We start from the raw sequence: 13,303 nt of genomic DNA, 5'->3' as shown, positions 1-13,303 counted from the left end.
GAGTTGAATTCTCTCCAATTTCTTTACTGGCTCCGCTCTTTACATATTCTCTTCGTCCCGATCTTCACGAACTTCAATGGTCAATGCGCTTCCCGAACTTTCTGACCTCCGCTTTTCCTTCAAGTAATTAACATAGCATTCCCGAGAGGTAGATTGATCGGAACTGCATTCACCAATCCCCTGCATCGGTCGGGAACTTTAATTTCATGTGTCAGGGAGACACAACTGCCTCAAGTGCATTGAGCGTTGGTCTTCCCAAGATCACATTGTATGCTAATAAATCTTTAACGACCATGAAGTTGACCCGAACCAGCATGTCTCGGGGTGACTTCCCGATCTTTAGATCCAAATGGATCGTTCCTTCCGCTATCGTCGAAGATCCTACAAAACCATAAAGAGGAGTTGATGAAGGGGTTAGTAGATCGTCAACTATCTTGAGTCTTTTAAAAGCCTCATAAGATATTAGATCAACTGATGATCCTGTATCAACCAGGACCCGATGAACCTCCCGATTTGCAATTTTGACTTTGATGATGATTGCATCATCGTGCGGTGCTATGACTCCGCTTAGGTCCTCATCTATGAATGTTATGGGCTCTGGGCACACTGGATTTGGCCTCTTTTTTGGTAGATGCACAGCCCCCACGAACCTCGCTTTTTGCTTTGTTTTCCTGATTGATTCCGTAGTCGGGCCACCCATTATAACATAAATTGGTGACCCTTCTCGGTCTTCTTTTTCTTTTCCTTTATCAGCATTTTCAGCTACGTCTGTCGGGCTGGGCAATCGGGCTCTCTTCTTTGGTTCGGGTGATCTTTCACGAGGCTTCCCGGGTCTCCGCACATATTGGCCAAGTTTGCCTTCCTGGATCAACTTCTCAATCTCTGATTTCAAGATTCGACAACTATTTGTGTGATGTCCATAATCTTTATGGAAGCGACAATATTTTGTCATATCCCGATCCTTTGGAAGAGAGTGCAGGTTTCCAAGCTACTTCAAAGATTTCTTGTCCCTAATGTTCATCAAGATCTTTGATGGCTTAGCATTAAGGGGAGTATAACTTTCCTGCCTTTGATCACGTTTCCATCGATTCTTTGATCCTTGATTTCTGTCATTCGGGAATTCTTCTCTGTGTCCCGATCGGGTCTTCTATCTCGATCAGCTTTCACCCGAGCATTAATCACTTCATATACGTTAGCCTGCTTCTAGCACTTGCGTAACAACGTCCCATACGTCTTGGGTTTGTCCATCAAGAGGACTTCCAAGATTCTTTGGTGTGTGATGCCGCTCCAGAGTGCATTGTAGGCGACTTGATTGTCTAGATCTTAGATCTCGATGGCCACTTCATCGAAGCGCTTCAGGAAATCCCAAATGGATTCATTTCGTCCTTGCCTTATGGCAAATAAACTGTAAAATGTCTTCTTACTCCCGATCGCACTTCTGAATCGGGCTATGAACTTACGAGCAAGTTCTCTAAAATTATTGATGGATCCCGGCTGCAAGCTGCTGAACCACTTGATGGCTGGTCCTTTAAGTGAAGCCGGGAATGTTCTACAAAGCAACTCATCCTCCCGCCTGAGGACAGTCATTACTAATTTGAAATAGATTATGTGCTCCTTCGGGTTGGTTTTCCCTTCAAAAGGTGTGAAGGTTGGCATGATGAAATTCTAAGGAAGTGGCATGTTCATGATTTCATTTGAGAAGGGTTCCCGATCAACCATATCTAGATCTTCGTCATGATCCCGATCCTCCAACTTGCACTCAACCTCTGCCATCCTCTTTCGAAGACGATTTTGTCTTGCTCCATTTCCATTAGATTCAGTTGTATCCTCCCTTCGAGAGTGCGTTCGTGCAACTGACATTCTTGATCGGGTTGGTTGTGGGTGACTTTCGCCTTGATGTTCAAAATCCTCCCGATTACTCCTTTGAGGCAAAGATCCAGTTTTAGATGGTACTGAAATACGATCCAAGGCACTGATCCTGGTCCTGTTCGGGGTTTTTTGGCGATGGTCAGGTCCATTGTGAATTGATCTTTCGCCTTCAGCCTGCCTCCCTTTCGGGATACCCCTTTTTGGTCGGGATCCTCTGGTTGTCTGGAAAGCCCTTAGTAACCTTCTTGCTTGAGTGTTTCGCCATGGGCCTTGTTCCACTCAAATTTTATGAACCAAGTCCCTCAGCACTCCTTGCATTTCAAGCCCTTTCGAAGTTCGTCGACATCTTCTGTAGTAGCATGTCCCTGAGGACCCTTAGACATACCTTCCCCGTGCGGGTTTTCTAGAATTAGGTTGTCCTTGGGAGGATCCTATTCCACTCGGATCGAGTGTTCGACCCCTTCTTCTTGATGTGTTTGATCATCCTGGTGATGGTCATCCCCGGCAGTTTCCTGCCGAGTGCGTCCATTGTTTGCTCGTCTCACCATGACTTGGAAACTGTCGTTCCCACAGACGGCGCCAAACTGATGTGTAACAATTATATTGATGCTGCTCCCGACTGAGCCCCCTTCAAGCTGAAGACGATGAGTCCTGCAAAAAGGGTTAGACGCGGGCCGGCTAGAGTACCGGGCAACCGCCTCCAATGGCTAAGTTAGATAGTGAACGGATTAAGGTCTCGTGCAAGGATTACACAAGACTATGTCAGAATGTATTGGATGCTTACCGGAGTGGTATGTCCTTCTTCTTATACTGTAAATGTTACATTTTATGTATTTGGTAAGTCTACCCGACGGAGGCTGTTGTTTCTCCTGAGATCATGCTTTCATGTCGTTGGTCCCGCTTGATCAGTGACGGAGTTGACCTTCCTCATCGAGAATGGTTACTATATTAGTTAGGCATACATCGCGCCTCGATCACGCCAGTCGGTTATTATCCCGACTGAGGATATGTGGAGCCCCGGCCGGGTCTAACCCGGTCGGGTAGGAAACTTCCATATCACTTGCCGTTTTGGTAGTTTGCTTATTATAATTTTCTAATCTCTCTCTTATTATAATAGTCTAATTTAAGTATACATTATTGTAATCTTCTAAACTAGGTACATCTTATTGTAATATTCTACTATAGGTTTTTTTCTTCTTCTTCTATTCTAGTTAAAACATTTATTTATTGTAATCTTCTATTCTAGGTAAGTTATTTTCCTTATGAAGAAAGTCTATCTCCCATTCATATATTTATATACACCAATTTTTCAATAATAGACACATACCAATATTCAGGCAATTCTAAACTTAATATGGTAACAACATAACATTTGATCTATCTTTAGCCATGAGTCTTCTTCATCATGACAACCAAACTTTCATCACAATGGATTTTTATTTGGGGGTCATGATAACGCCACGTCGTCGATATCGGATCGAACTGTTGAGATTAAGGCCATGAAGGTTTATATGTAAAAATTGATTTTTGTTTTTTCATTTTAAAGACTTAAATTTTATTAATTTAAAAAGAAGGTCCCTCATTTACCGTGTCGCAGTTGGGTTACTTTCATCCTCAAATTTTCGTTGAATTCAGGGTTCTTCCCACCTCCATTTATGATTCTAGTCGACAGGGTTTCTTCTGGACTGTAAGTGAGGGAGAATTTTGCATACACATCTTGTCTGTTATAGATAGTGATGTTGTGTATGTTCCTGGCATGATGAACAAAGAACTCCCTATTCTCAGGGTCTACCATAAGTTCAGAATTACGACTGTAATGAAACCCAGATGACCCATTAAAGGATTCAATCTCAGAGAAAGAAATTATCTAGTTCCCACTGAGAATTCCCTTTTTTCTAGTTCTTAGCTTCGCCCAAAACCTCGACATCAAGAAGTGCCATGATGTAAAACATCTCGGAATCAATTGCGTGGAGACGGTAGTAATCGATCTTGTTCTTAATCGATTTCAACAAGTAACGATCGCCGACTGGATTCTCATTCGCATGATTTCGGCGAGGAACCTGTAACGAGCAGAACCCTAGGTTTACAGGGAGCAATGAAATTGGGGAAATCAGGGTTATCTGCGAGCCATTTCGCTCGTTAGGGTTTGTTAGTCTGTTAGGGTCAGGCTTATCATCTCTTTCCTTGGCAACAGCTATCTGTTAGGGTTTGTTAGTCTGTTAGGGTCAGGCTTCTCATCTCCTTCGGCAACAGCTATCTGTACCGTTGTTGTTTTCCGTCTTCTCCGTAGACGTAGCTTGAAGAACAAGAATGGTTGAACAGACGATCGGTTTGGTTGGAGAAACTGTGACAACAAATCTGGAGTACTCAAATCGCCGCCATGGAGGTGGATTTGATGAATTTTTGACCAAATCTCTTTGTACGTGTCTGGAGTGCGGAAGTATACTCACGAGTGAGGTCGAAAGTCGGTGAGGATAGAGTCGACCCCGTCGACGCCGATGCTGGCGTTTCCTCACGATGAAGGACTTCGTTTGTGAATTAATAAAATTTAAGTCTTCAAAATGGAAAAATAAAAATTAATTTTTACTGTAAACCTTCATTACTTTATTCTCAACCGTTCGATCCAATATCGACGACGTGGCGTTATCATGACCGTCGGCAGCAGCAAGCGGCTGCTGCCACAAATAAAAATCCCATCACAATTGCTAATCCATCTTGTCCTTATTTTGTTCATAATTCCAAATCCTAATCTTAAACTTCCCCAATTTCGAATGCTAAACCTAAACTTTCCCAAGTTGGAATCCTAATCCTAAACTTTCCCAAGTCTGAATCCTAGTACTAAACTTTGGATTTTTGTTCGCCGCAGAGCGGACATCGTCCGCGAACACGACACATGGCACTAATTAATCTAACCGTTAAAATCTCAAATGCGGGTAGAAATTGTAAATTTAAAGTTGTTTCACATGAGAGGTTTTAGAGTTTTTTAATTTACAATAAAACCCCTCCAAATCTAATCTACTATTCTCGATCAATTTAGAACCCTATTTTCGTTCAATCAAGAAAACGCTGATAAGCCTTCCTTCTCCGGCGACGGCGACGGCATCGAGGGTAGCTGCTTTTCATAAACCAAACGACACAGCACCTACGCTAAGGTAAAAGCCCACTCTCGATTAGATTTATTAGGGAACCCTATTTCGTTGAATCAAGGGAATCTTGTGATAAACCTTCCTTCTCAGGCGAAGGCGACGGCGACGGCTACGGCAACGAGGGTATCTGCTTTTCCTAAACCAAACGACAGTGTTTGCAGCACCGCCTCTAAGGTAAAAGCCCACTTATAAAACAGTCTTGCTTAGTTTCCACTGGCTCTGTGATATTTTGCAAATGGGTTTCTTCATAAACTCGATAGATGCTTTCAGTTTGCGATGTCGATATTGACCCTTTTATTTATCAAACTTGGGGAGCTCTTCAAGGGGGTGGCGATGCTGTGAATGGGTTTTAAGGTTCAGTTTAGCGGTATTCAAAGTTTCCAAAATGAGTTGGGATGAGCAAGGAGTAAGGTCATGTTGATTTTGATGAATATGGCACTTCGCTAGGTGGTCGAAGACTTCGCCTTGTGTGCTTTTGTGAGCTGTTGACCTAAAGCAAATTCATCCCCTAGTTTTATACGCCCTGAGATCCAAACCTAAATGAATTGTTTTTCTATTAATGCTATGGTCACGTAGGCACCTGTCCACTGCCTTGCTAATCTATTGTTTTGCTTAAATCCTCAAAATGCATCATGATTTCAACTCAAATTAGTCTGATTGTAAACCTGTATTGCTATTGCATGGCTATGTGCGCATCATTAGGGCCTTTGGACTTGTTTTGGCCATCCTAGCTCCAAATATTTTCCCTTTGCCATTGGCTTCACAAGTCCAGCATTGAATATCCTGTACTGTTTGTGAAGCTGAATATCACATGATGTTGCTAACTAACTAACTTGGTATGGCTATTTGGTATGAGGGTAACCACCTCAACTGCTCTGCTTAACTTAAGATCTGTATAAAAATCAGTGAACTTGCTTATGGAAGCTAGAGACTAACCTCTGATTTGGGTTTATCGTTTTGGTGATATCTGTATCTGGTATTCCGAATAGAACTTGAAACATATGGACCCATATTATACTGGATAAACCTATTTTTCAATTGCTAAAACTGAATGGTTTGCTTCTTTCTCTTTTTATTCTTTTTCCTGTTGCTACAACTTTGATTTGATTTGCTTTATAATGAAAGGGATGTCTTCGGATAAGTTTTACTAGCTGTCTTAATTGCCCTGTGAAACTGTGAAACAACCTTTTATTGCTTGAAAGACCAGAGGATATCTTTTCTGCTTTACAGGTTGAGCAGTTGGAGCAAGAGGTAGCTGAACTGCGGCAGGCCCTTGGAGATAATCATGAACAAGAATGTGTGATGCATCAGGTATTGATCTTTCATCTATCTATTGTCCCTACTATACAATGTTGGGCATTGCAAGGAATGCATTTCCTGTGGTGTTTGTTCAGAAAACTTGTAGCTGGTCTGCTAATCTAGTTCCCTTACAAATGGGAATTATGCAGAATCAGTTGCACATGACTAAAGCTAAAACTCTCTTCTGTTATAGTCTTATTGCCTGATTGGCTTTGGTGATGGGTTTGATTTTCGAAAGAACCTCTTAATGAAAACAGGGGGTAAGGTTGAGCACGTAGACCCTGCAGTGGCAGAATCCTGGTGCACCACCGGGTATATGCCTAATTTGCTTTGGATATAATGTTAGAACTTGCTGTAACTTACGTTTCCCCACCATCCTTCTTTTTCTGTTGTTATATTACCTGTCCATTTACCAGCTTTGAGAACTCCAAGAAAAAAATGTGAAAGATGCTTGAATGGGTTGTACTGCAAATGTGGTGAGAGGCTGTAGTTTGAGTCTTTTTAATACACCTAAAATCTGTGTTTTTAAGTGCTCAGCTAATACTACCTCAAAGAAACCAAAATCATTCAAAGTGTTAAAATTATGTATGTGTTTAAAAGTGTAGGAAAGTTAAAATCTGATTAAATTTTTTTCAATCTTTATTGGCTAATCTTGAATAGGAATCTTTGGTCTTATCATGGGTATAGGTGTTTTAATTATGGTGATTTGTTTACATATTGGATGGTATCTTCTTTTCCTGTGCAGAGCAGCACTATTTAATGGATTAATTGAAAAGTCTTAATTTTTCTTTTTATCAGTTATAAGTTCATTGATGTATGTTTCTTAATTTTTCTTTTTATCAGTTATAAGTTCTTCGATGTATGTTTCTGAGACTAATACTTAATGGCAAAATTACAATAGAATCTGGATCCTATGAACCCTATCACCCCCAATTAAAAAATTATGGATGGACTAGCCATGTATTTTTTTTCACTGCAATTGATCATCTAATCTACAAGTCAATCAATTGTTCCCCAGTTTTTGAATACAAAATGATTGTTGAACTTTGTTCAAGGAGATCCTGAGTGGAGCAGTTTTTTGTTATCCAGCTTTACTACTTCAGTTGTACTATATTTCACACTTAAGGAGTTTTTACTGCTTGCTTGCAAGTGTTTGGTCTGGCAAAGATTTACCTTTGACAGCTGAGATAGGTGTAGGTGAGAGACCCACAGCTGATATAACTTACCCCTCCTATCTTCTATTTTCCCCCCCTTTTCCCCACTACCCATTATGTAGAAGTTCTGCAATCAAACCACAAGTCCATCATTTGCTGCCCAGTTTTTGAAGACAAAATCATCATTAAACTTTGTTCTAGGAGATCCTTACTGGGGTTGGGATCTTTGTGATCCAGTTTTACATTTGCTTACTGAGGCGTTGCTGGAATTTGGGTCATCCACATAACCTGTTCTGTCCTGCCTGGTTAGGGAATATGGTCTAAATGTCTGATATGTATGTTAAGAAAGGACTGTTTGTATTATATGAGGACTGGATCAAGTCTTGTTTGGGAAATTTTGGTGACTTGACTCTGTTATCCATGTTGAGATAATTATATCTATTACCCAAACTGCAGAAAGTTCTTATTTTGGTAGGTTATGTCAATCCATCTTAACATGGAATGAAGGAATCAGCTGCCATGCTAGAGTTTTTAGCTTTGAGCCACGTAATCTTAATTAGACATGGCTCCCAAAAGATGCATGACTGTAGGGTATGATTTCTTGTCTGCTATATGACGGACATGGAAAAGTAGTATCAGTTGTAGTATGCTTATGCATTCACTGTAACATGGAAAGTATTATTAGTCATTGAATGCTTATGCATCTACTCTATATGCAGATATATTACTCCTGAGAGTACCCACTTGGATTAATGCTTTCTTTTGATTTTCCTTTTTATATGGACGTCCTGAATTATCTCACATGTTTTCTTGTCTAGGTAATGGTCTTCGATGAAACTACTTGATTTCCTTGGAAAGGAAGGTTCAATTCAGAGATGAAGATTTGAAAAAGGAAATTGTAAATCTTTGTGAATACCCCAGTTGAAAGAAGTCTTCATCAACGAAATTGATCTTGCATTAGCTCGTCTCCCAATAGATTTTGAGAGAAGTACATGCGTTGGCATCACATCCTCACTAACATGTATACATTGAATGCCTTTTCTTTAATGTGGTTCCTTTAATAGATTTATTTGCGAAGGTTAAATGAAATCTGACAGGCTGCAGGGGAAACTTAGGAAGTATGATATGGAAATATGCTTATTTTCCATATTGAGTTATCCACTGGATATCTGAAATTCTACTTCAAATACAGAAAGAGTGTTGATTGAATTTAATATTAATTTCATGATGAAGCTCTACTTATCAATATATGGGAAATTTTCTCGCATTTATTTATGGAGATATTGGTTTATCTTTTTGATGGTGTATATTGTGTATATGGCTTCACCTAAAATATGGCACTCGTGTACTTGCAATTCAATTTGGCGTGATTAACCCCTAACCCAAAAACTAAACTGAAAACCTGTTTTCAATTTGTTATTTACTACTCACTTTGCTGCAGGTATCAGAAATCCTCAATCAAACTCTCCACATCACTTATTGTTGAGAACTAATTTCCTGCAAATGGAGCAAGAGCAAGAGAAGTAGAGAAAATTGAAGGATCAATTTAAGATTTGATTCGAGAGCTCCCCAAATGATCTTGATTCATTCATTCTATCCTATGATTTTATTAGGTGGGGTTTTCCCTGCATGAGCTTTGTATAAAATACACATCAGCCAGTTTGAGTGTGAAATCTGTATCAATGTTAATCTAGAAAGCTAAGAACATCAAGTCTTCTTCATGTCTGTAATTTTTTACTCAGAATCAATATAGTTTTGAGGCCACCAATTTCTCTAGTTTTGTAAGGGAGAATCAATATAGCGCTCCATCATTAATTTTTGTGCATTTAGTAATATGTTGCGGAAAGAAACTAACTAAATGTTCTCTTTTCAAATACTTAGATTGATTCTTGGAGTGCATCTGCATTCGGCTACCATTTGTTCGAGGTGAAACCCAGGTTCACTCTCAGTTTTTTCCAGTGCGCATGTTTGCTCATTGTATGCATTATTATTTGTAAATAAATAATTATTAATATAATTAAGGAACTAAAAAGTCCAAAAGCAATTGAAAGGATCTGATTTGCACTTACTCTTCTTTTCAAAATGAAAAAATTATATCTCCATTGTCAAAACAAATTGTGCATCATTAATTAATCCACTCTCTTTGCTCTAAGGATTCTTCAAATCCTAATCCTAAGAATCTTTTTGTTTTTTTCATTAATTGAAAACATTGAGAAAATTTAAAGTTTAGTTAGCTCTTTTAAACCCTTGTAAATATCGTTTCATGGACATCAAATTTGGGAAAATAAATGTCTACCATTTCAATTAGGAAAAAATAGAACCAACCCGACATCACACCATTTTTTGAACTTTAATGCCAATATAAAATTTATCTCAACCAATTTGAAATTATAATCACATAGCACCAAACCGCCTGTTTTTATTGCAACTTTTTCATCAATTTGAAGTTTCCTTTGATGATCATATATTAGATTTGAATTCTATTATCACTATTTAAAATTGAACCTGGAACTAAAACCAATTGACACTTTATATTCTATATGTTTTAAGGAAAATCTTGGCTTGCTTAAAGCATTGATTTGAATCCAATTCTAGAACCAACTTGCTTCTCCCATTATTTATTTGTGTATCATAAATACGATTGGACTAAAACTTGAGAACAACAAAATTTTAAAAATTGCACTTTCCCCTAAAATGACGACATTTGCAACCTGTGATGATCAATTAATTTTTTGCTCATCATAAGTCTTTACAATAATATATCAAATGTCTTTAACGAAGCATCTACCAAATTGAGTAACGTATGATAAACAACTCCATATTCCATTTCACAAAAGAACAAAAAAAAAAAAAAAAAAGGAATACAATAGACAACGTAGTCAAAACTGAATTAAATTTATATTAAATAACTTTTTGTTCCACAAGCAACAAAAAAGCATCACTCGTGATTATCGCACAATCAAATTCATAAAATATTAATATAATAATAAACAAGTTAGGAATATAAAATACATGGATACTTTACCTGCAATGGAGAAAGAGTATCCGCTACTCCCATGATCAATAAGTTGGGAAGAAAGACTATCCACCTCCGAAGTTGAGATTTTAGAATGAAAAATTAATGATATCACTTAATATAATTATATTAACTAAAGATACTATATTACCAATACCTGAGCTAAAGAAATTTGGCTCCCATGATCAAAAAGTGAGAGGAAAGACTATCCACCTACAAAGTTGAGAATTTAGAATGAAAAATCAATATATCATTTAATATAATTATATTAACTAAAGATAATATATTACCAATACCTGAGCCAAAGAAGTTTGGGATAAGTGTATAGTAGGTTGTAGAGAATTAGGAGTTCCTTGTGCCTATAAGATGACAAGATGTTAATTAATAAGAAGAAAGAAAAATAAAATCATAACATTAGCATGAATTGTTTGAATGTTAGAAATTACCATAAGAACATCATTTGGTTGATTGATCACAATGAGGGAGTATGTTCTTTTTGTACCTTGATTGTTTTTTCCTCTTTTCCAAAGCACTTTTAGTTCTTCTAGTGATTGTGCTATTGGAGCTCTCTAGTTTCTTCCTTTTTTTTTTTTGTTTCAAGCCTTTACCAATATTCACATTAAAATAATTACTTGGCTCGACTTCAGGAGGATTAGTGGTAGGCATCACAAGAGTGTTTAAATGCTTACACGTATCAGAAAAAACATTCTTCACATATTCAAACCCCTCTATAGATCTAGATGCTTGTGATGCAATATTCACCAATGCACGACAAAGGAAACTATATCGTTTTGGCTCATCCATGTTTATATCTTCTTCAACTTGCTTACCCTTGTCATATTCTATTGATAGACTTCTAGCTGCACGTGTCCATCGATTTAAGATGTATGCATCAGGAATATTCTTGATATCAAGAATTTCAAACACCTTCAAAGCATGACAACATAGAATGCCAAATGACTCAAACTTCTTACAGCTACATTCAATAACAAAATTATTTGGATTGCATTTAACATGATACTCCTTATCTGACTTCCATAGACCAACCACATATTCATGGCATTCTATATTTTCATCCCGATGCTTTCTTTGACACATATGCATCCAATCAAACTCAGATTGAAAGAGATTAAAGATGTTGGGAGTGTACACTAGTGCTGGTCGACACACAATAGGTGAGTGTAGACCAACCACATATTCATGGCATTCTATATTTTCATCCCGATGCTTTCTTTGACACATATGCATCCAATCAAACTCAGATTGAAAGAGATTAAAGATGTTGGGAGTGTACACTAGTGCTGTCTGACACACAATAGGTGAGTGTATATGGTTGTTCCTTGGACTCTTGTTTCTTGCATCAAATTCAGCTTTCAATTCATTTTCACGCTTTGATTGAACAACCATTGCAAAGCGATTCAAGAAACTTTCAATGTCCATGGTACACTTAGTATAATCTTTCATGTCAGCATTTAAGCTTTCACTCATCTGTGTACTTCGCATTCCTCCTGTGAACGTATACTTCATGTAACATCTCACCCACTTGTGCTTCAATTTATAAGCACTATCCAACCATGAACCATCTCCAACCACATACTTAGTGCCAAAGAAGTTTGCCCATGCAATCTCAAAATCTACTTCATCCTCATACTCATACATACACTGTTGCACATGTGGTACCATTGAGTTCCCTAAATGCTTCATTGCATTTTGCATTAGATGCCAAGTACACAAACCATGATGTGATCCAGTAAAAACCTCAGAGATTGCCTTCGACATGGCGGCATCTTGATCTGTAAAAATTGTTTTGAGTTCTTTATTTTTGTGAGTCTCCAAGAAAGTATTGAATAACCATTTAAACGATTCTGCCGTCTCATCATACAAAAGTGCTGTTCCAAATATAATTGTTCCTTTATGATGATTAAACCCAGTGAAAACACCAAAATGTCTGTTTTCCTTGTTTGTACAAAATGTTGTGTCAAATGTAACAACATCACCAAAGATTGCATAATCGATTACCATCTTTGCATCAGCCCAAAATATATTTGTAATTAGTTCATCCATGTCCAATTGCACCTCATAGGTAAATCCTTCATTACCCTTGACTTGATTTTGAAAATATCGAAGCATACACCCTACTTCACCATAACGTAATTGCCACTTACGTCGTTTGACGTTCAAATAATTATAATGATCTACAATTGTGTACCCAAGGTTATGACTTCCACCGACTTGTGCACCCATATATTGAATCATATTCTTGGTTTTAATTCCAGATTCATCCGCCAACTCAATTTCAAGGGCCTGCACATCTGAGATTTTCCGTTGTGACCGCATAAAGTGAGCGGTGTTTGGGGTGTGCAACTCGTGATTATGAGCTTCAACAAAATCATAACATTCATATTTACTATTTCCCAAAAGCTTGATTCCCATGCGAGCCTCACATTTGGTTTTTGTCTCTGCTATAGGGTTTTTAATTGTGGGTCTGTCACGCTTATCTTCTCCCCTGCAACCACTTTTAGAACAACTAAACCTCCTAGATGTTATCTTCAAACTATCTCGTCTGCTCTTGTGTGCATATTGTCTCCGAATGCTAAACCCCAATGTGCAACCATACATATTGTAGAAATGATATGCATCCTCTTCAGAATCAAATTACATGCCAATCTTAGGCTTACTTTCATCAACTATATCCATTCTGCAATGAACAAGACCACAATTATAATGGCTAAAAAAAAAAAAACATCACAACATATATCTGAAAACCAAAACAAAACCTACCAAAATCCATGTTAATTCACCAAAAAAATAAAAAAAGG

The 13,303-nt window shown here is 38.0% G+C and overlaps 2 protein-coding genes across 2 annotated transcripts; both read right to left on the bottom strand.

The window, feature by feature from the left end:
- Positions 1 to 211: 211 nt before the first annotated feature.
- Positions 212 to 952, bottom strand: LOC149011126 (uncharacterized). The gene has a single exon (XM_089162567.1). The coding sequence runs from the start codon at positions 950 to 952 to the stop codon at positions 212 to 214; it is 741 nt and encodes a 246-aa protein (XP_089018693.1).
- A 9,737-nt stretch (positions 953 to 10,689) lies between these two features.
- Positions 10,690 to 13,103, bottom strand: LOC149011125 (protein FAR1-RELATED SEQUENCE 5-like). The gene is made up of 2 exons (XM_089162566.1): positions 11,117 to 13,103; positions 10,690 to 10,697 (listed from the first exon to the last, which is right to left on the bottom strand). Exons 1-2 carry the CDS (start codon positions 13,101 to 13,103, stop codon positions 10,690 to 10,692), a joined length of 1,995 nt encoding a protein of 664 aa, XP_089018692.1.
- Positions 13,104 to 13,303: the final 200 nt, after the last annotated feature.

The sequence above is a fragment of the Hakea prostrata genome, chromosome 7 (genome assembly GCF_041222555.1).
Source record: "Hakea prostrata isolate BN-2017 chromosome 7, UWA_Hpros_2, whole genome shotgun sequence".
In the NCBI taxonomy this organism is placed as follows: domain Eukaryota; kingdom Viridiplantae; phylum Streptophyta; class Magnoliopsida; order Proteales; family Proteaceae; genus Hakea; species Hakea prostrata.
The sequence above is the reverse complement of the archived record's forward strand: the minus strand, read 5'-3'. Positions and strand labels throughout refer to the sequence as shown.